The sequence below is a fragment of the Rissa tridactyla genome, chromosome 5, assembly GCF_028500815.1.
Source record: "Rissa tridactyla isolate bRisTri1 chromosome 5, bRisTri1.patW.cur.20221130, whole genome shotgun sequence".
NCBI lineage: Eukaryota > Metazoa > Chordata > Aves > Charadriiformes > Laridae > Rissa > Rissa tridactyla.
Window position 1 is genome coordinate 42,902,128 of NC_071470.1, and position 26,355 is coordinate 42,928,482.

The window sequence follows — 26,355 nt, forward strand, 5'->3', positions numbered from 1 at the left end:
AGTATGTAACAATACAGATATATTTTCCGTGAGAAATGCATGTGCCTTTAAAATAAAGGAAAGAATAATTCTCAAGATACATAAATTTAATCTTTGAATAGCAGTGAAACTATTGAGGGAAAAAAGAAAACTTCTTAGTTTTGTATCTTCAAAATGCCATTTCAATCAAGTATCATTTTTTGTGTGCTTGAAAAAATGGAATTACCAACTTGTGTAAAGTCCTTGATCAGAATGAGGCTCTTAAACCAATTATGTGGAGATCAGAGTGCTTCAAATTATAAGGAATATGTTTAGAATTATTAAAGGCTTCAAATAGCTTGGTTCAGCCAAAATTACATATAATTGATCATTTAGTATGTGTTGTCAGTAGAAACTGCAGTCATAGAAGATCACTTTTTAGAGAAATCACAGTGAAACTTTTGTAAAACCCAAACCATACCCGAGCTCCCTTTTCTAAGGATTTTTGCAGAATGCAAATCCCAGCTGCTTCTGTTCCTCTTCTCTAAGTATGGAAAGACGCAACGTAAGTTGAAAGTACTGAATAACATTATCTGGATGAAAATGTGAAACACAGATGAAGCAAACCTAAAATAGATTACCCGGATTGCTAAGGTAAGTGAAACCACAAATTTGAGGATTGGGATGCTTTTGAAAAAGTTTAAAGAAGTGATTCTTTAGAAAAAAAAAATATCATTAGCTTTATAGAGAAGTTTCTTCTTTGCCAAAGGGCAAAGTGATTTGTAGGAAATTAACATTAAGACTGACAAATACAAACTGGATTGTCAGAGAATGATTGTATAAGGGACTGACTCTATAACCCGCCCTGAGAGTAACATGACTGTTTTATTGATTCTTACTTAGCCTCTGTGCAGTCCCTCTATCCCTTTGCTTTGAATGATTCATTTATTACAGAATATAATATCATTCTGGATAGGTAGCATTTTCAGAGTCAGGCACATAAATCCTAATCTGGCAATCATCCTCTGTATCTGTCAGACTGGTGACAAGATTCTCATTGATTCTAGCAATGCAGGTTTAGGAACAAAATGGTACGTATTATGTAGTGTAAGATGCAGGTTAGCAAATTTAATTCATACTTTACTACCTGTCTGTAGTTACAGTTTATGACCAAACTCAAAACTTGCTAAAATCAGTCACAAATTCATATTCACTTCTCTTTTTGCATGAAGTGGCATTTTTATGCTTATCAGATCTGAGAATCTCTTGATGGACTTGGCCCTAGTTTCAAGTCTGAAAGTAACTCTCAGTTTTTACCACGGAAAATACTTTCAGATATTAGCAGTGTTGTGCGCTCTTAACATACTTAGCAACCTTGTGGTGGGTTAGCCCTGGCTAACCACCAAACTTCCACCTGCTTGCAGCCCCCCCACCAGTAAGACAGGAGGAGAAAATAGGAAGAACGGGAATGAGAAAGCTCATGGCTTAAGATAAAAGCAGGGATATTGCTTACTAATTACTGTTGCAGACAAAACAGACTCGACTTGGAAAAGACCAATTTATTTCCATTTATAATAAAATTGTAATTGCTAATTTGGGTAGTGGGAAAAAGGAAGACACACATTAAAACAACACGTTTTCTCCCCCCTTTCCCAGGGTGAACTTCATTCCAGACTCCTCTCCCTGACCCGCACAGGGGGAACTGAGGGGGTGTACAATCAGGATGTAATGGTTTCTCTTCATCATTCCTTCCTTCTCATGCTTTTCCTCTGCTCTGGCATGGCTTCTTCATGGGCTGCAGTCCTTCAGGAGAATGCGCTCCAATGTGGGCTCACCACAGTTCCTTTGGGTATATCCCTTTGCTCTGTTCTGTGTCTTCCAGAGGCTGCAGTGCTCTGCCATGGAGCATCTCCTCCTCCTCCTCCTCTCTCTCTGACCTTGGTGTTCCTTCTTGTTTCTTACATTTTCTTCTCACCTCCTCTCGTCACACAGGATTTTCTGCCCTTTCTTAGCTTACGCTTTCACAGAGGCACCACCAGCTTTGCTGATGGGCTCAGCTCTGCCCCGCAGTGCCTCCACGGTGGAGTTGGCAGGAACTAGATGTCCCCAACACGGGACAGCCCCATACCTCTTCCCACAGAGGCCACCCCTGCAGTCCCTGTCCCCCTCCCGCTACCAAAACCTTGTGACGTGCAGCCAATACAGACCTAAAAAGCAGAGTGTTACTCAAGTCTAGGGAATAAAGCTAACGTTACAAAATTAGATGAATTAGGTCAATGGGACGTCAGTTGGAATTTGAAATTAAATATGGAGTCAGCTATGCTGGAAAGGTAATTGAACTATTTATGCACCTTGCTCATTTCTAAATTAAATTTAACTAATTTGGGAAAGAAACCGGATGTCACTGAAGGCTTTGAGTTAACATACAGCTGCAGTTTAAAAGGCAAAAATCCAGAATGAGGGGGAGGAGCGCAGGATTATTGCAAAAGGGAATAACGCGGGAGGCATTACAGTGCCCGCACGTATCTAGATCAGCATCCAGAGGCGATGTGAGCGCTCGCGTGTCTCCTTTCCCCTGAGGTACAGGAAGTCTTATCTTGGAATTACCGGGAGTTTTTAAAGACTGTATCCGCCTCAGGACTGTCGCCGCCGGGGTACAAGGTGCCAGCACAGCGCTAGAAAAGTTCCAGCGGCCTCCACCCCCACCTGGAGGTGCCGGCGGCACAGCGCGGGACCACGAGGGGCGCGCCGCCGGCGGCCCGCCCGCTCCCGCAGCCGTTCCCGGAGGAGGCGGGAGATCCGAGGGCCAGCCCCGGCGCTGCCCCGCTGCGCTCACCTTAGGACCGGGGGGAAGGGGGGTCCGCAGCCGACACCCCCTCGGGTCCGCCCGCAGACCGTTAGCCCCGGCGCGGCGTCGCAGCCGGCGGCGCGCGGGGCGGGGCGGGGCGGGGCGAGGGGCAGGCGGAGCGCGCGGCGCGGCACGGCGCGCGGGGCGGAGGGCGGCAGACGGCGGCGCGTGCGGGGAGGGAGCGGGCCGCCTGTTCCGGGCCCCGGTGAGGAGCGCTGTTGCGGGGCTGGCAGCAAGGTGAGGGGCTTCCTCGCCGCCTTCCGCGCCCCTTGCCCCTTTCGGGCGGTTGTGTCGGTCCCCCCCGCCGGCAGCTCCCCGGCCGGGGTCGGGCTGCGGTGTGGGTAACCCCCATCCTCGTGTCTCCTCTCGCACAGATGCTCAAGGTAGCAGCCTTGGTGTGCCTGTGCGCGGCAGCCTGGTGCAGCCCGGCGCTGGCGGCGGCGGCCGGGGGCAGACCGGACAGCGGCAATTTTCTGGACGATAAACAATGGCTCACGACCATCTCCCAGTACGACAAGGAGGTCGGGCAGTGGAACAAATTCCGAGACGTAAGTTCTACCCTTCCACCCTGCCAGCCGGCAGCCGCGCCCGGCCCGCCGCTTCCCGGCGGCCGACGGGCTGGCACCGTTGGCCGAGGGCATCCCTTAGGTAGCCGGGGCTGGGGTTGCAGCCCCTCAACTTACCCCCTCCTCCTCGAATTCTAATTTTTGTTTTAATTCCCGACGGCGCCTCGGCGGGAGGAGGGAGGTCCCGCCGGGCAGTTGCCGGTGCGGTGCCGCCGCTGAGCGGCGAGGACCGCCCGGTGTGCCCCGGGCCGTGCCGGGCGCCCGGGCCGCGGGAGCAGGTTCCCGCCCTGCGGGTCGCCAGCCGTTAAAAGGTGGCGGTGGTCGCTGGGGGAGTTGCGTTTGTCCTTCCTCCTCTTCGTTTCCCGCTCCGCAGCGGGAGCGGGGGCTGCGGGAAGGGCTGCGGCCCTTGGGCCCCGCTCCTCGCCGGAGCGGGCGCGAGGCCGGCCCGGGATGGGGATGGTGGGGGGCCTGTGATCTCCCCCGCCTGGAGCAGAGCCCCCCTCGCCGCCTGGCAGCGTGCGGCGGGGACTGCCCGGTCTCACCTTGCCGCTGTCAGAAGTGCGGAGAGGGCGGGCTGGGGGAGAAGGGGCAGCCCGTAGAGCCGGGGCGGGGGATTGTTGGAGTGCGGAGGGTGGCAGGGAAGTCCGCTAAATGAGGCGGTAAGTTGTATAAATGGTGCGTCCGGAGCCCCTTTCTGGGAGTACGTGAACACCAGACCCGGTTTGACCCCAATCTCTCCCGTTACCAAACCTGCTACTTACTGTAAAGTGGCTCAGGTCCTCTAGGATGCTTTGCTTTTGCACTTGGTTCATTCTCTGTTTGTTGCAAAGTTAGGTAAAACCCAGTCATTTTTCCAAAGTCATTCACATTTCTTTCAATGAAAACCACTTCCCTTAGTCTTACAATGTCCTGCATTTTTTGATGTCGCTTTTAAAAAAATCTGAATTCCAAGCATGCAAAATGATTTTCTGATGTAAATGTCTACTGTATTGCTTACTAGTTTTCTTTTATTTGGTGTAAAGCATTGATTTGGTTTGCAACTTCAGCGTCAACAGGTTTCTTGTGCTACAGCCTGCCGGTGACTGTCGTTTGCTGTAGCGGACTGAAGTAAATGTCTCCAAGAAGTCTCTTTTATTTTTCTGAGAGCTGTAGTGTACTTGTGATGCATGCATTTCCTAGCTTATATATATGTTGCATGTGGGATGCAAAGTTGGCTATTTATGTTAAGTAACTAGGAAAGAAGAGTTGTGGGAGAACTAATTCCCCAATAGTTTCTGTTAAGCAGCATAATTTTAGTGTTTGAGAATGCTCAAATTAGTATTCAGGTATTTTTGTTTGCTTGGAATATCTTGAATACCTATGTTCATGTGAAAAAAACCCCAAAACAACCCTGTGCAGTGTACTGTACTTTGGGACCTGTGATTTTAGGAAAAAAAGAAGTGGTGCTATATAAATGTTTTAGCAGGCTGCTGCTGGAAAACTCCAAAATGAGTACATCAGTTATGTTTTATAATTGGGCAAAGTCATTTACGTAAGGGCTACCCTGCAAGGCTGAAGAAGCTAAGTGTTCTCTAATGCCTGTCTCCTGGGTGCCCACTGACACATACTGTAATATTGGATATTAGCCAGATAATTTATTCTGTGACAAGTAGGTGTCCCCAAGGGTTTTAAGAGTGACTGCTTTGAGGAAATACTGCATACAGATTCTTATGAGACAATTTACAAATTTGTTGGCTTATTTATTTTTATACTGTTTAAGTTTTATAAGACTGGTACTTCAGTGAGGAATATGCTTTTATTTCTTATGTAGAATGCTTATATCCTATTGATTGGTACTTGATCTGGAATATTTATGGATGGTCCTAATAATTCAGAAGGTTCCCCTTTAAAACATGGATGGTTTTCAGTAACTTGTAAGATATAATTGTAAAAAAATTAAAAATTATGAGTTAATCTACCTGCACAAGAATGTATTAGAAAGATATCTTACTTCTAAGAAGCACAGATCAATTACCATCTTTAAATATAGCATGGTGGAGAAGTTTTATTAACATCCTACAGTTTTATATAGTTGGTAAATGTATGGCTGTAACTTGTTCATTTTGAAATTGTGATTAGCTATTTAATTAGCGATTCAAATGTTGTCTCCTGTTAAGGAACAGCACAAGTGCATTTTAGACATATGTAGGGGTACCTGTCCTGCAGACTTAAAATCAAAATAAAGGTATGCGAGGCCTGTGTTTGTGACTTAATTCTCTGGTCAGAGAGTAGCATATTTTTTGCAGGCTTTAAATACCCTACAGATGTAAGGGTGAGATGGAATTCTGGTGTGAAAAGAAGTATTTAAAGGCTTAACTTAAGACTTAACTGACAGGACTGATTAATGTGGAAGATAATGACCCTGACTTCTGGCTCACTGGCTCAGTTGCTTAGAGTTTTAGATCACAGTGAGAAAGAAGGTGGTCATTCAGAAGGGGAGCCCTTTCAAAACTGAATACACCAGGATGTGATCTTTTATTAAAAAAAAACAACAAACCAACCAAAACAAACCCCCAAAACCCCAACCTAGCTTAACATCCTCTACAATGTCAGATTTGTCAGTAAAGGTTATTATTAACATGATAATGTTAGCTAAGAACTTTTCAGTACTTTGTACAGGCAAAACCGTAACTGACTTCAATTCTCCTGAAAGATCTTGATCATTCTGACAGATCTGTTGAAAATAACGAAATAAGTCTAGGCAAGAACTGTGCCTTAATGTGGAACAGTGGGAAATGAGGTGCATGTTAGAGGCTATCTTTTCATGTCTCTTTCTTGTGCAAAAATTGAGAATGGGCTCTTTCTTAAATAGGAGACTTTCCATCTTAAAGATGGGGGTGGGAGTATATTCTTCGTATGTCAAATATCAACTCCCTCAACTTGTATCTGTGAGTCAAACATTTTGGTTATATACGATATGTTTACTTTTTGCCTGTAGTAGCTGGGGAGGAGGAGTTTTTAACCCAGTCTTAGTGCTGCTGCAGTCCAGTTGCTGAGTAGCTGCAGCTCTTATGTCTGTCACTAAAATAGGCCTCCGGATTGATGTGTTTATTAAGGTTTTTCAAGCTGCCTGGGTAGGTTGCTTCAGTAGCCAATAGTGTCACGATGCTGGGATGTCCTAGCCCATGTGTACGTATCCTTTATTTATTTCGTGCTTGGGATTTGAGGTTCTTTAGTAGATGCTAAATTAGGGGAATCTCTTTTTTTTTTTGTTATATTTTTTGTTACATTTATAGTGCTTTGTGCTAATGGTCTTCTCTATGATGGCTGCACCAGACATTTGATAAAAATGTATGTATAAACTGCAGTTTGTCTAAAGTGAAGATTATTCCTTTTAAAAACTGTAATTGGTTAAAGGTATTGCATTTATACTCTCCTACTTGAGAACATCCTAAATCTTATGTATGAAACCTTCATTACTCATAAAGCTATAAATCTGTGGAGAAAAACAAAATATAGGAATAATATTTGTTCTCTTTATGACTTGATTCCAAACAACAGTAATATTTTTAATCCTAGTGCAAAACATAATGGCTTTGTCATTTATAATCACTTTGTGTTTTTATGTGGTCTTTATAGCCAGTCGGACAAAATTTCACACAACCGTAATTCTGTTGTGTTGCTATCTGAAAGCCTTTCAGAAACTTTAATTTTTATTTCTGTAAAGCATTATTTAGAGTAACTCATTTTAGTCATTGATATTTGCGAACAGCGTCCTGTCCATTTGTGTTCATTAAAAGGACTGTATAATAAACATATTTTATATGGTAAATTTTACTTGCTACTTAGAGTTATTTATGATCTAACTTGCTTGTTAGTGATTTTTACTTTTTCTTTCCAAAGAGATCATAATTTAAGCAATTCCTATATTTTCAAATTTAAGATGCATCAGGAACTTTGTAGTGAAAGATACTTATAGTACATAAATAAACTCTGCACAACTCAACTATGGCATAGTGTTGTTATGAAATAATACGATCAGTTGATCAATGTGATCAGTTGCATTATACCACACAGTGTTACTGTCATCCTACCATATTCATACAGTTACCAAAGATAAAGAACGTAGAACAAAATTCAAGTAACAGACCTGAAAACCTATCAGCTATGAAGGGGAATTTTGCACCGGTAATACTACCTTTTACTGAGCTTCACTATGAAGTGTTCTCCCATTGACCATTGAGTATGTTTCCTTCTGAAATGTTTGGCAGTTTTGGGCAGCTCATGTTGGCCTCCCAAATGCATCTTTTGAAGATAGTTAAAGAATATGGTTTTTCAATGTTACTGAAATCCAAACCTCTGTGTTTGGAAAGGATGTGAATTAAATACTAGGTCTCCATACCAATTCAACAATTGCCAGCATTCATTGTTCTTTGTCTGTTTGGAGGCTTAAGGCTTCTCAAAAGCAAGCACCCTCCTGCCTCCCAACTAAGCTCCCCACCAGCTATTTACTGTTGTGAGCAGAACATCTCTGCCCAACTGTACATCCACGCAACTGCATCTCTGTACAACTAAGAAAACCAAAGGCTGTTTTAAAAAATATTAATCATAATTTTTTTGCACTTCATTGTGTGATCACCAAGTAAATATTTGGAAGGTTTTCATGTTTCCAGAGTGGAGTACTGATAAGCTTATTTGAGCAGGAGAAGGACTTCTGTTCAAGCTTTTTGCATTGGGCTAGAATGTCTCTTGGTTTATGGAGGATTGTGAATGTACTTTAAAAGAAGTCAGTATTTAGGATTGGATAGTGCAGCACTCATTGGTCTTTCCTCACTAACGTTAACTAATTAGCTGTGAAAATAGGTCCAGTAGGCTTATTTAACTTGTACTTCTTATGGTTCAGGGTAAATAAAACATACCTGTTTTCTTATTAGTGGGTAGGGCAGCTCTTCTACTACATACATAAGTTTTGATAGAAAGAAAAAAATGGAACTTCAGCACAGGAAAGATGAACTTAATTTTATGTTGTCCTAGGCCTAAGTTAAAGGAAGAACTTGCTAATAAATTAAAGTTGCTCTTTCAGTTAGGGCATTAAATCTGTTTTCCGCATGCCAGTTTGTTACTTGAAACTTGTTATCAGCTATTCTAAAGTGATAACAGTCTTTCTCTTTTTTTTTTTTATGACTTACTTTGTATGATTTTAGCTTTAATAATGTTGTGAAGGAAGAAAAACATGGAAACCTAGTAGATCTGACAATGAGTATTTTGTATGTACACCTATAATTACTGCCTTTGAAATGAAACTAATAATGTAAGACTTGACCACTGTTTTTAAACTGTGAAATGTAGTAAAATGTTAGGAATTTGCATCAGTTTTAATTAATTAAGGAATTTAGGAAGCTATTTAATTTTTCATCCCTTCTAAGCTGAACATGGGAAACTATAATGGGAAGGAATAATGGGAATCTTAAATTTTCATTTATTTATTGTAGAAAAAGGTTTCTGATTGTTATATGTGCTTTTAGTTTGTTCTCAAGTATGAATTCCTTTTTTCTTTCACCTAATTGCTTTTCCTCTGATCTGTTTTTGCTGCTTGTTTCTAGTGACAAATATTCTTTTTTTTTGTCTGCAAAGACAGAGTCTACTAATCTCAAACTACTGTTAACATTGAACTCTTAACTGTCTCTTGGAAGGCATTAGCTTGGAAGCTCTTTATATAGCTAATGTTTAGGAGTTAAGTAAACTAATGTGCTTTTCCTTAGATTGCCCTCATAATCTAAAGTAAAGCTGATAACATTGTTTCATCTTATCTTTATCTCCTTTCTCTGAAGAATAATCTTTATTTTATTTGCTGTAGGTTGTTTAGTGGATATGGATACCCAGTCTTCTCTTGTCTTACCATTAAATCTTATAGGGATTGACTCTAGCCATCTGTGCTTATTATAGTGTAGTATAAATAGCTTTGTAATGCACTAATAGATTGTAACAGTAACAGAAACTGCATAGGCTGTCTTGGTTTTACAATCAGAAAGGAAAGATGTCTGGAGCAAGAGATGTATTATAAGGGGAAGCTGAATGTAGAAAACAATGAAATATGAGCAGAATTAGAATATGTTTTTTAGACTAACACCATCAATTCTTTTTTGTCCGTCTCCTCCATCTCTACTACTTCTTAAGCATCGAAGCATTTGAAGTAACTAGCTGCAGAAAGGATAAATAATAGCTTGGCTTAATAAGTTTAGAAGTCTTGGCCAGTTTTCAAGCATAACTCTTTCTTTAAATAAGCACTTAAGTTGAAATAGTCATGTGTGTCGTGTCTGTGTTGTCCTGTGTTGTGTTGTCTCGTCCCCCTTCTACTCCCCCAAGATATGCTGAATGAAATAAGGAAATCTTCCAACAGATGGTTAAATTTTTTGGTACCTAGCTTTAAAGCAACTCCTAAGTTTTCAAGCATAAGGAAACTTTTATTCTAACCAAGGGATTTCTCTCTTTTTTTCTGTCAATACATGAAAACTACTTGTTAGTAAAATAGCTTCAGTTTTGCTTTGTGGATATCTTTCTAATGTAGACCTTTTTAAAAATTGTGACGTTGGTTTTGCACTGGTGTTTCTCCTGTTGTGTATTTGTCTTAATCTGACATATTTGAATGTATTAGTAACCGTGGATGAACAGCTGCTTTTTCTGCATCTGGTGTTAAGTCTCACTTTGACTGTACTCAATGCTAAACTTCCCTTGTTTGCCTTAGAAACAAATACTAAGGAGGTGATGGTAGTAAATGCTAACACACTATATTGTATTAAAAATTCTTGTAATTTTTCATATTTCTTGAAGTTTAATTTCTGAGAGAGAGAGATTGTGGTTAGTAACATCAGTGTTAAAAGCTTCACTGGGCATTCTTACTGAAAGTGAATGATCTTTAGTTATTTGTTAGATTATATTTTTTTAATGATTTTTCACTTTTACTTTCGCATCTCACCTCATTTCACCCTGATTAGATTACAGTAGTGAAAATTACTGTAGGAGTTAATGATTTACCTAAGAAAACTGGTCCATTGTAAGGTAGCAACCTCGGACAGGAGAGTTGGTATGAAATTCTAACCCATGACAAAGCTTTCACATTATAAGGAGGCTGTGATTTCACTGCTCTCTTGTTATCTTCACAAGCGACTGCTTTAAGAGAACACAGTAAGAGAATTGGTTTAAAACATGTAAATCACCCAAACTTTTTGGTATTTTGCCACTTCCAGGGAGTGTTATCTTAATATATTGTTATTAAAGACTATCCAGTGGTTGACATTTTTCTGCAGAAAATTCTTATGAACTAGTTTTTTATTTTCTCAAGTGATGTGTAATCATTGGCTCAAAGGAGACTGTCAGTTCGCAGCTTGTTCAGCATCTCTCTAAAAAAAGTCAGCAAGTCATCAAATAATTTTATGTAGTGCACTTACACTGGTGCCTGCATACAGCTGAAAACAAACTCCTTTGGCATTTTTGAGCTTGCATCGATGATGAAATTTATTGCAGTTGTTAAATCTGTGTAGCATAGCAATGAGAAGTACAGAACTTACTCGTCGGTATGTGCTTCTGAGTATGGAAAATGACCTGTGTTTTAACAGCTATTTATTAAAATAGAGGGAAGTTATTAATATGAAGACTCTGGGATATATATTTAATAACGTGTGTATCTTTAAGGATTTGGTGGTGGTTGTGTTGGTGACTGAAACATCACTTTAGCAGAAAACCCATACAATGATTCTTACAAGCAGAATTAATTGGCTGGTATGTAAAGCAACAATGCCAGGAACCCATTGCATAAAGTGCCCTTCCAGCCTTCTGCAGAAGTAGTAGTTAACCAGTTTGATCAGACTTAGGAAGCCCATGTGAAACTCTGAGAACTCTGTATTCACAAAGTTTAGGGCCAAAATAGACCATTGGTTTTGATAATATGCTTGCCTCTATATAGTAGCTCATCAGCGTTTATCCTGACAGATTGTGTTAAACCCAAAAATTATAGTTGGGCAGAAGCGTTTCGGGAGACTGTACAATGTGCTACTGTCACAGATTAGGATAAAGATTTGATCTCTAAGGCCTGCAGTGTGAGGGAATTAATTAGGTGCAATATTCCCAGGTGATCTAGGCAGCAAACTTACGCTGTTGTGCAGCAGAATAAGGGAGAATACCATTTAAGTTCATACTAATCTGATCTGGGAGTGTTTCTTTCTTTGGCCCAAATATGATAATGACTTGGTTAATCTTTCTTATATTTGCCTTTTTAAAGGAATTTTATTCTGACACCTTCATAGCATTTTCTTCTGTGTATTGTCAGTAATTGTGGCCAATTACTTTTACACAAAAAATCACAAATGTTGTTGGAATATAAGACAATTCAAATCCTAGGAAGATGGAGAAATGGCTTCTGAATTTCCATTAAGATATTCATGGAGATACATATTCATTGTCTGAATTGGGTATGTAAGCGTTTAAACATACTAAGGGTCTTGTTTTCAACACCCAAGAATGAAAAGCATGAACATGAAGAGCTCAGTAGGTTCATAGATTCCAAAGCCAGCAAAGGGCTATCGGGTTGCTCAGTGTACTGCAAATAGTGTGCAGTATTTTTTACGTGAGCTGGATTAAAGCGCACTAAGTGCTTATCTATTTTTCTAAATCTTAATAAATCTAGCATTTCCCTCCTAAACTGTTAATCTGTTTCATTCTTCATCCATGTGCTTATTTTATTTTAAAGTTGAATGTAACTTTACTCAGGAATTCTTGGTAGGCAGTTACAAGGTCCTGTTTTGGGGAACTCTGGTACTTGGGGCATAAATGTACAGAATTTCTTTACACCATTAAGAAAAAGACTCAGTTATGTTAGGAAAACAGGGAATTGGTTCCACCTGTAATGTGGTGGTCATGGGCTTTTCGAAAGAAAATATCCTCTCAAAGAAAGCAGGGATGTATGACTAAAACTTCATTTGAGTTACTGTAAGTAACACCTTAAGAGAGTTACAGTGTAACATGATGATGAATCATAGGATTTTGCTCAGAGATCAGCAGGTGTAGTCTCATAAAGATGGAGAAGGAGGGATATACAGAAATAGACTTAACTATGTAGTTTTGTACTGCAGATTAAACTAATGACGACACATAAAACCTCAAAACACTTCCATGATCTTCACTAGGACGGGATGTGTATTTATAAACTGGATTCTACACAGCCTTAGGCTTCAGGGACCTCTGTGCCTGCTTTGGACAAAAGCTACCATACTTTTCTGTCTTTGCTTACATTTTATACATGCTGAATGTTTACAATTTCTGTTTTTGTCCTTCCCTGCATAAAAATGATAGTTTCTTAGGGCACATGAAACTCATGTTTTTTTCTTCAAGTTTTCTACATTTGGATTGTAGCATAGCTTCTCTAAGTTGAAGACATGAGTAACATTTTTCCCCAGAAGGTTTTGAAGTACTAACGTTATAGAGTATTTGATGTTCAGCACATTGAAAAGTTGAACGCTTGTGGTTTTTATAATAAATATGAATGCATGCACACACACGTGCACAGGTTAACTGGTATTTCAGATCAGTAACATTTTAAAGAGATTTTACTTTGTCCATCCCTCATTCTGGGGAGCAAAATACCTCATGGAATATTAGAAGTATTTAATAGGTCCGAGCTTATGTCTGCAGATCTTATCTTATCATCAGATTTTGGTATCCCATTGATTGCAGATCATTTTTGTGTATATACTGAGAGTGACATAGATTTAACAATGTTTGTGGTGTACAGAATAAAATAATAATTTGGAATTCGTATCTCAAATATGAATTTGAGAGGCAGTTGTCTACAATAGTTTCAGTTCATTGGCTGGAAGAAATTTACCTTTTATATGCCTTTAAGTATCACATAAGAACAAGACAACTACAAATGTCTAGAGATTTTCAAGAAAATGTTTGTGTTGAACACCAGTTTCCCCAAGAAAGGTAGGAGAAGGTATTAAAAATATTTTAATAAAATTTATGAAATTATTCTGTGAAGCAAAACTGAAGTTGGACTTTAACAGTGCTTGGCTGGTTGTAAAATGTGATAGTATCTTACACAGTTTATGTAAGTCTTTCTTGTCAAACTGATATTCCTTTAGTTCAAAAGTAAGGGAATCTTTAGAATTTTTTGCAAAGAGTTGGACCACGACTTTCCAACATGGTTTGAGTGTAGTTGGACTATTCAACAGTGTGAACGTTAGGAAACTTTTCTCTTAAAATGTTGCAAGTTACTGTCAAACATTAATGAAAATAAAAAGTTGAGCTTATTAATAATATCTGTATAATACTATTTTTCCACATATATTTCTGCTTTTTAATCTTTATTCTAATGCAGATAAAGGTTATTAATTTGCACATGCTTAATTCCCAAATACACAGATCCTACTCTTGCTTGGTTTTATCGGAAAGAAATTTTTTACTGAATAAATGTACTAGTAGAAGCTAAAATTTCTATAGCTGCAAAATTATACACATTATTTATACAACTGGTTTAAAATATATCAATGTTCATCATTTTCTTATGCTGCGATAAAACAAAATTAAGCTTGAAAATCAAGTAGATATATTTTCAGATTTGACAACTGAATTTTTCAGTTGCTTAACTTAGGTAGCTTTAGCCAAGCAGCTTGCTCATTAGACCAAAAAACCTGCCAAGAGTAATCAAGCATAGGGAAGAAACAAAAGACATTGTGATTTACCGTTTTATGCTTGGCATTTATCTGGAGAAGTGCTTGATTCAAGGAAAAAGATGGGAAAAAAAAAAAAAAAGAAAAAATCTTCATAATGCTGAATTAATTACTATCGTAAAATTTGAAAACCCTCAGTGATGCGTAGTCAACGAGCCCTGTAATGCCTGAATTGTTATAGGAATTCTTTCAAATAGTGTATTTTAAAGGAGTTTTGCAGGGAGTGAAGCGCTTCTGCTGAAGTTTTTTTTGGTTTTTTTTTTTCTGTCTTTATCAAACCTTTCTGATGGGTTTCACTGGGATAATGTTGTATTAGCCTGGATCTCAATCCAGTTTATGTGGAATCTTTCCTTGTCTAATCAAGGTCACTGAGACCGTGTTCACTGATGTTTGTAAAAGGTGGAGTAAATCTTTAATTATGTCAGTCTACTTATTTAAAATCATTATTTGAACATTAAGTCTACAAAACAGACTTCTGAATATATTTTGCATCTTTGAAAAATGGAAAGAAAGCAAACTTGAGCTGGAGAACAAACTGAGTCATCCCTGCAGTGGTTATTCTCTTCATTAGAAAATCCTATCTAGTGGTCTAAAGTAGAATACATATCAAGATTGTTGTGTGGTGTTTTTTTTTTTCCTTTCTTTTTTTTTTCCTTTTTGCTTTATTATGTATAAAGGAATACTTAATTTGTTGCTACTTCTTGGAGCACAATGAAAACTTTGTTTCTTTATTTCCTTAAGGTACTGGATTTGATGAGGGATTTTATTTCTCTTTTTAAATGGATTATTTTCCTGAATAAGTTATTATTTGTTTGTTGTTTTTCTTTTCCTGCTCCCCCGCCTCATTTGTGAGGTGAGGGTAGAAAACAATCTTTCAGTTTCACTGACCTGAATCAAAATATTTCATTTTGGCTAATGCATCTAAGACAGTTTCTGTTTGTGCATTTATAATCTGTGTCTGATTCATTTGCTGCATTGCTGCATGGAGTTATAGGTAGATGCCTCTGTGCTGCCTTACATGCCAGGCTTCTACAATGAATTGCATATTGTATGATGCACACTGCTTTCCCCTCTAGCTGAATCCCATGTTGCACTGTGCAGAACAGCGCAGAGATTCAGTTAAATGAGAAGGTGGCAATTATTAAGTAGAAAAAAAGAAAATCACACAAGCATAAAAAAAGCTGTGCAGTGCCTAGCAAGACAATATTACTGAGGTAAGATTTTCATCCTGTATCAGAAAGGCCATTTATATAGATAATAATACTATTAAAAACTAAAGCTGAATAACCTATTTTGTGAGAGGTAGTAAAGCATCTGCTGCATGGCTTAATTCTCTGGGAAATTATAAGAATTTATGGCAAAGCTAAGCGCTGGGATGGATTTACCCAGTATTTGTTTCTTTTATCTGAAACTGGATTTTATTTTATATTTTTTAGCCCCTGGGATCTGATGCTGGGCTAGATGGATCATCTAGTATTAGTAATTCTCAGATGTCCAAAGTAAGGTGCAAATCTATAGGCGGTCCTTTATCTTGATTTGACAAGTATATGGTGTTTCTTTTTGTGTCAGAAATCTCACATGAGCAAAGTGCAACGTACCAAGAAACCAGGGATCTAGAGCAAATCAAAATCTGGTGTAAGTAAGATATACCATAGTACAATTCAAACTACCTTTTTTGAAGTCTGTAGTTTATTCTCTGTTCTTATTATGGTATATGCTGCTTACTTCACTTGTCATAAGAGTTCTGAAGTTCTGTTACACCTGTCTCAGCTTTATTTTCTTACAAGGTTACTGGGTCACTTGATGTTTACAACATTTGTATTTTTCCACATCTTCATTCAGAAATCTATTAAACTATTTCTTAATTCCCTCCTCTACCCAGGCAACACAGAGACTGTGTGTGTTCTATATGTTTAAATACTTTCTCTAAAACCAAAATATTTTACACCACTTGCCTCTTATGAGATTCACCAGAAAATTAGAAATGAGAGGATGATGAAATGGAAATCAAAATTATATTGCCATTGTGTCAACTTTAGGGATTTGCAGCGTGTACATTCTTTGTACGGAGAGTCCTTTGATAATGGTCATGCTGATAAATGTCCCCGTATATCCAGCCTTTACATCAGGTTCAAGTCCCTGGTCATTCCGATAAACATTTCAGTGGCAGTGTCCGTGCTCAGAGACTCCAGTCAAGAACCAGTGAATTTTATGGTTTCTTTACACCAGTTGAAATTATTTTTATTTATCTGTAATGAAGGAACTGGAAAAACAGGGATGAAGAAAGAACCCCTCTCTCAGCCTGGATCTAGGTGTTCAAGATCTCTTCTGTTTTAACCAGTTAAATGCATGAGACTATAAACTCTGAAACTGAAGGTCAACAGCACTAACCATTTTACACTTTGGAGGGAGGGGGGTAGTGTTAGTAAACATGTAACTCCATGCCCTCTTTGAACGTAGATTAGTAGAAAGTTGCTCAGTATAGTTGCATTGTATCAGAAATAGAACTTAATACCTAATGTGACAGAACTTGAGTATCAATTCAGATCAGAATTCTAGATCTTATCACTTACACTATGAATTTGGAAGAATTTTTTTAGCATTCTGTTTGAGATTGAAACTTCAAGTGAGAGTTCAGTGTTGGAATATTTTTGTCCTTTCTGACAGTAGACTGTATGAATCTATAAGTCTGCCTTCCTGTCTCCCACAAGTTTTAAGTTTTTTAAAGGAGGATTTGAGTCAATGGTGTGCTTGCTTAAGTTAAATATAACAAAAATCTGTTTTATGTGTGTGTATTCTGTGCAATTTGACTGTGACTCTTAGATAACAGTTTCTGCTTTTCAAAATACAGTTACTATTGTAATGTTGTGTTTTTTGTTTAGGAGTTACGGTGTGCCTAATTTCTATTACAAACCAGGGCAATTTGGCAGGGAAAATGTCCTGAAGACAGTGTAGGTTGTTCACTGGGAAAAAGTTTTACGAAATGATGCAGTTATTTGTGACTAAGAGGAGGTTAAGGCCTTCACTCCAACAGCATAAAAGTAGTTAATGACCTCATAGTGTAATTTAGCTGTGCATTGCTGCTCTGAGTGGTTTTTGACTTGAGCTGTTAGGAACAGGTAGTTGTAATGACTGGCTGGTATCTCTGCTGTCAAGTAGATTTCTAGGACAGGGAGAATCCTGAAATCTTCTTCAAATGCTATGTATTAGCTTTCTAAGAAGAGTTTAAGAAAATATGTGAAGTCTTGCGGAACAACAGAATACGTGTTATATTTGTGAAATATAAAATAGTATTACACCATTCCAATAACCTTTGCTTTAAAGTTAAAAATAGGTAATGCAAATATGAAAGAGTTGTTCCATGTTGTCCTTTGATTTACTCTTTCTCTCCTAGTTTAATGTCCAGATTCAATTTATGTTGTTTCCTCTTCAATTTATGTTGTTTCCTCTCTGTTTTGTTTCTTACGCACAGCAATTAAATTGGCACTCTAGGGAGAAAGTTTAAGAGTAATTTAGAGGGTTCTTAAAGAAAAAAAAAATCAAAATCACAGTTTTATGATTACATGAAAATAGCGGAGTGTTGGTTCATGATTTCTTGTTGTGAGAATGGAACAGCACAATTTGTGAGAATATATTTATCCAAAGGCATCTGGGTATGAAGAGTTCTTATCTCATTGATGTCTTGTTACCCTAGCTAGACAACCTTCTATATGTGCTTATTTGGAGAAGTGGAATTTATCTGATTCTTTTGTCTGTATCAGTTTCCCAGTTTATTTCTAGGAGTGCATCTTTTACTATACTAGAAAAATTATTTGCTTATGTCTGTAAAATCTCTTAGCAACGTGATGAAAAAAATACTGAATGCCATAATGTGATGAAAATAAGACTGAATGCCAAGTCTTAGTTTTCACAATGGTCATTAGTGTTTGAACACACAAGTTTATTGTGTCCCTAACCATGAAGGATGAGGTGGTCTAGTAGACTGATGTTAATACAACATTTAAACATAAAGATTCATTTTTAGTCCAGTGCCATTGATCAATATGGTTGACATTAATCTTAGTGGAGTTCTGACACTGAGTTTCCAAGGTGAACCAACCTGACAACGTAGTCTTGCTTAGTTACTTGCTACTGGGATTGTAGGTATTTCCACACAAAGAATTTGAACTTTTCATGTCCTGAGCATTCTGTGCTCTATCCAGCAAAGAGTTTACGCCTATGGTTAAAGTAAGCTTTATGAGTAGGCTTCCTTTGAAATCACTTTTTATGTTTCAATTAAGTGAGACTCTTAGTTAGCGTTAAGATCATTCCTGTCTGGCCAGTTTCTTTTTCTGCTGTTCATTCCAATAGTTTTGGGTTTTTTTAGGTATAACTGTTGAGTTTGTTTGCTTTTGTTATAGATAATGCTATTATTGGTGGGCTTGAAATGTATTTCTTATTAAATATTTTTCCCATAAAGCTTTTTATAAAATGAACTTGGCTTAAAATAAATGACATTTAATGAAAAAAAAAGTTATTGATACTTTCTTCAAGTGGAAAAATTGCATGAGAGTTTCTGTGAATTGTTGTATATCCTATTTGAGAAAGACATGCTTCAGCGTTATTAGGGACTTTGTTCCTTTGCTAAGCGCTTCTTATAAGACCTTCATTGCAAAACCTGAAATTGGAAGCAGGAATGAAGGTAATATTGCATAGACTACCAGAGATGAAACTTTTAATTTTCCTGTTGGTAATTCTAAGTTTTTGTTGTTTTTTCCCTGAGTTTGGAAGGTTTTTTTCCTCCTTACAGCCAAAGGTTCTTTCGTTATGTATTTTACTATCTACCAAAAATGGGTTTTGGTACCATTACCATTTAAGGTAAGGTATGTAAAGTTTTGAAACTTTGTTTTTCTATGGTGACTAAAATCCTTTTTTTTTTTTTTAAAGTTTAGATTAAAAGTATACCCCCTGCTTTGACTAATGATTAGTAGACCACTCTGTAAAAGTCTTTTGACTTTTAACAGATGTTTCTAGATTGAAAAACAATTTTTATCTGTAAATATTAGTTGCATGTGAAATTAGATGTTAATGGAACCAATGCCAATATTCAGAATTAAATTTTTATCCCGATTCTGCAGCAACTTAGTTTTTTTCTGCACTCATTAGTGTGTGTGTAGTATTTTTTGCTGTGTAAAACAATCTTGATACAAGAAGATTACTTTGACACTTCAGAAAGTAAAACTCCGCTACTTTGGAAAGATTATTTGTAGTACCAGTTTCTTTGACAGTCTAGTTCACATTTTAGACACAAACCCCAAAATACTATAAACCGTCAAACTACTTGAAATGTAATGACTGAGATTTTTTGGTTCTTTGTTTAGAAAATGTTAATATCGGTGCTTTTGTGGACCAATGAAATTTGCAAACTTCTTTAAAATTAAGTTTCTCGCTATTACATAATGTAAGTATCCAAAACAGAATTTGTGGAGGGATCTGCTGTGCAGGAGGAAATACTACTAGTGCCAGTTAATATCAGATCTCATACATAGAAACTTGTAGATTAATTTCTAGATAGTTATTTGCAGGTATAACTATCCCAAGTAAACACTATTCTTTTCAATATTTTAAACTTTAATCAAGAAGGATATACCTCAAGAAACCCAAAGTCTTTTCAGTAGTTCACAGAGTTTATCTTATTGGGGACAGCTTTGAAGTTCTTATGTTTAACAGTAAAGGTGAAAGAAAGATTGTGTTCAAATTTAAGGTGTCATTCAGTTTCTGCAACTTCAGCTATGTACCCCATCTTTTTAGTGTATTTTTCTGTGCTTGAAAATTCTATGACATTTTCTTTTATGTCTGGATGCATCTCACCCATCCCTGCCCATGACGTACCTTCTTTAAAGTTAAACATTTCTGTAATATACAGATTGTCTGCTTGCTTATTTTGCACCCTGGCTTGCAGGGACATGGATTTTTAGAAGCTTTCCTTATTTGTAAACCTAACAGTTCTTGTGTAAATGTGTTTTCATTGTAGGTCTTTCACAATAACTTACTGAAGAATAAGCAATAACTAATGAAGTACAGCAGAAGTCAAGGGCATGACCTCAATTTTTTATATCCTAGGGGAGCACTTACTATATTTAGTGTAATACGAATATCATGAAGTATAGGCTAGGTTTCCTTTAGCAACGAAATCCCATAGTTTTTGTGCTGTCATTAGAGCTAGAGCTCGGGCTCTGAAGACACATTCTGAACTAGATTTGTGTTAGTAAAAAAAATTGTTTCAGGTCCTATAGGAGTATTGATGAATTCGGCATAAGATAAAGTAACTTTGAATTGAACACATGTAGAAAGCAGTTGTGTTTTAGATGGAAAATAACCTTATCTACTGGGATTTCTGTATTGCTTTTTTACTATTAAAAAGTGAAAAAGGAAAAAGCAATTTGGACTTTAATTAAATTATTTTAATCAGATTTGATGATTTGCACTGAAGTGTTTGAAACTGTAAACAGTCAATTTATCTTCATTTAGACTTTTTTTTGTAGGAAACAGCGACATTTATTTGAAGAACTTGGTATGGAAAGTTGCATGCTTTAAGATTTGTAGCATTAAGTGTTACACCATGCCATCTGGAAAAAAATCACCAGATGTACTGTTTATATGTGAAAGGTTCTCATGCGTTGTGGTGAGTTCAAGGCAAAACTCTGACCTAGGAATCAAATTTATGTACGCTATCAGACTATTTAAAAAAATATAAAATACATGATGAAAATTCTTGAGTAAGTGTGTGATATATTGCTATTTACAATCCACTGGTATTGTGCACTGCCAGTTCTTGCAGTCATTTAGCAATGTGTAAATTTATTTGTAGTCTATGCATTTCTTGTTTGTTTCTGTCAGTATGTATTCTTTCCTCACCGCCCCTGTATCACCTATTTAGTACGAAAGCACACAACGTGATACTACAGTATGGTTTCACAATAGGCATTATATTTCTTGGCAGAATTTGTTCATTGATGATATGTACAGGTATATGTAGTTCTTAAACTTCTATTTAAAAAAAACCAAACAAACAACATAGAAACCAAAAAAGAAACAACCTGCCTCATATAATTGAATTTTATGGCTATTAAGTTATCATTAATGGATTTGGCTGTTTGGTGAACAATTCTTGATCTTTAGCATACGTAGTCTAATTAAAGGGCAAAGTATGCTTAATGTTTGCTTTCAGATTTTAAGGAGTAAATTCACATGCTTTGCATTTTCACGTACTTTTCCACTTGTTTTTATTGCTCTACTACCATGTTTTTCATATTGTTGTCTTGTGATTACTTTCCTGTTGCTTTATTAGATAACTAATGGAACAAAGGAAGCTGAGAGGTTCTCTAGGGGAAACAGCAAAATAAAATGTTGATAAATATACAACATAAGCACTAGAAGGATATTCTCACTCATGTCAAAAATTATAGCAACAGTATAGTAATTTCTTCATAACTGTATTTTTAAAGTTAGTATTATGTGTTTTAAATATATTTAGGAGCAAAACCAGGGCAAATATATAGTTTTTGCAGCAGGAGCAGTTGTTTTTTTTTCTGTGCATATAAATGTACATGGTGGATTTTTTTCAGCATAAAAGTCCTTTGACTACTAACTATAGGATTGAGACATTAATATTATTCCTTTTTTTTTTTTAGACTGCAAGAAGGAAAAACAGATGAGACCAGAATTTTATTTTGCTTTTTCTTTAATTCTAATTACAGTGCTAAGCTTGAGGAAATTATGTTCTGGGTTCTTTTTTTTGAATGCCTTGCCTTATACAGTGTGGCATAGATTAAGTTTGTAGGAAATTTAAAAGCTTTTTTACTTGTGGTTCTTTTTTTTTTTTTTTCTTTTTCAGGTAAAATTTCCATTATAAATTGTTATAATTTTACTTTAAAAGGACTCTTGCAAAAATACAGACTTGTTAAGTTTGTCATGTGTACAATTAAGTCTTCATTCTCATATTGAAGTTTTTCATTTAAGTTGGGAAGGTTAGGAAGACTTTAATCAGTTTGTGATAAATGGACGTTGTGTCGTCCTTGCCACCTCAATTTTAGTGAGCATAGAGAGAAGCTTGGAATTACTTTTCTCCCCAAATAAAAATGGAAGATCTTGCTACAATCCTTTGTCATTTGTTCAGAAAAGTATTTGTCACCAGGGCATCAGTCACTCCTGTGGGTATTAATTTCTACGGAGCACTTCTTCTGTCAACGATGGAATTACCGCTTTGAGTTTTATCTTGAAGAGTGATATAAGCTACTGATTCAGGTAATGTTTTGCTGCTCACCAATAATCTGCTGAATTGAGTTCTGATTACAAAATTGCTATTAACAATCCATATGTGTATACGAACATTAGTGTAGAATAAGTAGGGCTGGAGAGCAAACTACAATGCTTTAACTATTTCTCTGATATCTCCCTGTGGAGAGACATAAGGTGCATCTACAAGGCAAAATGTTCTCACGAGATATGTGTGATGACTGAGGATATAGAAGTAATAATAATGTAGAAATAGTGTAGCTCTAGTAATGCAGGGCATTCAGTGAGCAAATTTATTCTGTTCTTGTGCAAAGCCTATAAAAAGCTATATATGCTTGCACTTTTATTGATTTTGGCATTTGAATTTGATGTGCAGGGATAAGCGGTGGTGGAGTCTCCGTCTCTGGAGACATTCAAAACCCGCCTGGATGTGTTCCTGTGCAGCCTGCTCTAGGTGAACCTGCTCTGGCAGGTGGGTTGGACTAGATGATCTCCAGAGTTCTCTTCCAACCCCAAAGTTCAGTGGCAATGTTGTAAAAGTTGATTGCTGAGGTGTGGTGTTTTGGAGGCAACACAAAATCACTGCTCTTATCAAAAGGGTATAGCTTATGAACTACTAAAGCTGAAACTTGGGAAAAAAAATTTCAGTTGTTGGTATGCCTAGTTTCCTGACTTTAACTAAATTTCAATTCAAATGATGAAGATAAAATGTTATTTTTTTAAAAACACATATTTGGCACCTTTCAGAAATTTTGCTTTCTCTTTCAGTAATACTTCAGAGCTGTGCAAATGCTTATGAGTACCAGAGAAAGACCCCAGGAGATCAGTGGCTCTGTTTGCAAATACTCTCCGTAAATCAACTATATGCTATATATAAATATATATATATATGCTATAGCATTTCTGATGTTTCGGCTGAGAGTCAATTCAGGATTGCCAAGATTTAAAAGTGACTATTTTTTGATTTTTAGAGTATTTGTTTTCTTTGATTCCTTTTGTTGTAGCAACTGCAAAGGTATGAGAGAATGAGAAAACCCTTAATCTGTGGGGGAAATTCTTTAGGTATTTTTTTCAGCCATGATTAACCTTAACTAAGCTCTTAACTAAAGGAGTAAGTGCAAAGAGAAGAATTAAAGTGAGAGGAAAATAAGAGTATACACACTGAAAATTTTAGAATAGTAAGGAGTGATGGGTTTTTCCTTGACTCTTTCTGACAGTGATTGGAGAGAGGAGAAAATTTCAGAGTGAAAGCATTGTTTGAGATCTTTGTCCTTTGCTATGTATGCACATAAAATTTAAGTAGTTTGCCTGTTTAGCAGCAAAATGAGAGAAGCCTCTTCCTATCGATATGTTGCTTCAAGGTTCTCAAAGATAAACTAACCTCTGGCATATAAAGATATGTCTTCAAATACCTTTTAGAGTACACTTTTTTTTTTGTTTTTACTCTAGACTATAGTATCTTCCCTTTTCCTGTAAGGACAGATTAGGAGCTTGACCCCAAAGTATTGAAATAAAAGATCATACTCTGGTGAGAAAGCATGTGATTTATCTTGGATATTGCTATCACTGTTGCATGACAGCTTTATGATTATGGGAGTATTTAAGACAAGCTTAAGACTCTTCAAGTGTGTTCACAATAGTCTTGACAGAATTGATATTAGAATAGGTGTTACTAGTTAATACTACAGTAACCTTTTCACTATGTTAACTATATTCCTGTACGTTAGACACTGTTTTCTTTTTTTTCATCATGAGACTATCTGGAAATCGAGGAATTAGTAAGACATTTATCTTTTAAGTCTTTCTGTTTTGATTAGTGTGACAGTTGGAGAGCGAGAAATTTTGCAAAAGCTTCCATCTCCTGAAAGGTCATCCCTCTTCTACATAATTTGAGTTGTAATTAAAAGCAAGAGTGTTTAAAAGGGGAGTGAGCTTAATGGATACTACACTTGATTAAAAGGGCAAATCTGCTATCAGTACAAATCCTGCTTTCCAAGTGTCTGGGTTTCCTTATCAAGAGATCTTTCTCCTTTTCACCCCCCTGGATGCGCCTTTTAAAACCTTATGTAAGTTTCTTTTTCCATCCATACTAATCGTTAAGAAAACAGTCTAGGCAGTGGTAAATTGCTAACATTATCATCAGACGAATGAAAAGTCTTAAAGCTCTGTAGATGACCGCGTTGGTTTTGCTGACTGGCTGTTACTATCTCTGCCTTAAATCAGAAGGTGTGGTGTGTGCAAGTTCTGTGCTCTCTACTGGTACATCACTAACCCCAGTGCCCTGGTCTGATAACTCTGCAAATTATTGCATCTGCAAATAGTAAATACTTGATTTGCTTCTGCCATACCAAGATAGGAAATTTGCTAGGGAAAGATTTGACCAATATTGCTGTCTTTCCCGCTTTTGTATTTCTTTCCTGTTTCCCTCCCCATCTCTTGCATGCTGAGTTTTTTGCTCGTCACTTACTTGATGGCATATGGCAACAGTCAGTTGGCATATATATGTCATGTGTGAAATTTTCCAGTGCTGAATAATTCTAGTTAAGATTGCTCGGGATCAGTTCCACTATAGTTACTGCACTAGTAGTGTTTGTTGCCTTTCTTTGTAGCTATGAACATAATTGTCTTGGAGAAATTTTGCTTTAATCCAAATGTCAGGTACCTTAAAACTTCATTGTGTTCACAGTGTCCTGTGATAGGGCAAGAGGAGACTAATTTTTATTTCTGAACAGTTTTGGTAGTAGACTTATAAGTGAAGAAAAACGCCTATGTTTTCTGCAACCCATGATCCCTTCTTCTAAGCTCCACAAAATCTGCTTTTGATGTAATTTGTATCTTTGCCTTTGGGATACAAATTCTTAGAATCTGGGAAAAATAAAAGAACCAGGTCATGAAAAGTTTTGATAACAAGAATGCTGTTTCTCAAGGATGTCAGGATATTGTGCAGTTCCTCATGACTAGAAACATCTATCACTCTGAAAATTAGTTAGCTAGTAGTGGAAAAACTTTAAGGAGAGACCAGCTTTGTACAGTTCGTATATCTTTATATATTCATTTTTCTGTTAGAATTATTACTGGGCAAGAAATAAAATCAGAATATAACTTCCATGGCTTGTATTGGACTAGAAAGGCAGTTCACTGCCAGGATGCTTAACATGGTTCCTTAAACAATCAGAAAGTTCTTTCCCCTTATTTCCCTTCCCTAATTTCTGTCATTACATTTCTGCTATTTCTCCTCTTCAAGTCTTCCAAATTATAAAAGTTATTTTCACCAAGACCTGAGGCTAGGCATGTGAATTGTCTTTTCTTAGGAGCAGTGGAGAATGTAAATTAGATATTGCCATATTATAAGTGGAGATATTGATTCCTTTTGGCTAGAAAAATGGTACCAGCATTAAAATATCTCAAAATTTTTGTTTCGGGGAAAAAAGAACAAAATGTAAATGAACCATTCAGAAAGCTAATTCTGATGGATGTTGAATTAAATGTGGTATCAATGTATTGCTTCTTTTTGTTTGGAGTTGTTTAATGTTACAGCCTAAAACTACTATGTAGATTAAAAATACCACAATGATGCATCTGGAAGAGAAAAAAAAGTGTCGAGGAAAAAAAAGTGTCAAGGAAAAGTCATTGGTTATTTTTTTCTTTTTTTTTCCCCCTTCTTCCCGGAAATAGCCACATTTGGACAAGTTGAGTTATCTTTGGATATATTTGCAAAACAAAGAAAACTTGGTCATTGTCCTAGGTAAAGCACTACTGGGTTTGTGTATCTTGTGATAATCAAGGTTTCCTTGCTTAACTAACTATTGAGAAGTGAAACTGAGGTATTCATAAGGTAAAGCTGAGACTCATCTTGCCTAACTTTAATAGTTCAGAAACTTAGCATTTTCTGCAGACTTCCTCTGTAGTAACTGGGCACAGATGTCTGCTTTAAACAGTGTTTTGTTGTAATTTTGTGTATGATGTATCACCCTGTCAAAGTGGTTACCTTTTTCTGTCA

The 26,355-nt window shown here is 37.2% G+C and overlaps 1 protein-coding gene across 2 annotated transcripts in view; it reads left to right on the top strand.

Annotated features, from left to right (window-relative positions):
* The window catches only part of SPOCK3 (SPARC (osteonectin), cwcv and kazal like domains proteoglycan 3), a 287,250-nt gene that overhangs the window by 66,720 nt on the left and 194,175 nt on the right, over positions 1-26,355 (top strand). Inside the window, exons 1-2 of one of the 2 annotated variants that reach the window (XM_054204102.1) lie at positions 2,975-3,043; positions 3,181-3,354. The exons of the other annotated variant lie outside the window; for it this stretch is intronic. Of the exons in view, the coding sequence (XP_054060077.1) occupies positions 3,181-3,354 (174 nt within the window). The 5' untranslated portion in view covers positions 2,975-3,043. Of the gene's footprint in view, positions 1-2,974; positions 3,044-3,180; positions 3,355-26,355 lie in introns of those variants that run through there. 2 annotated transcript variants of the gene reach the window in all.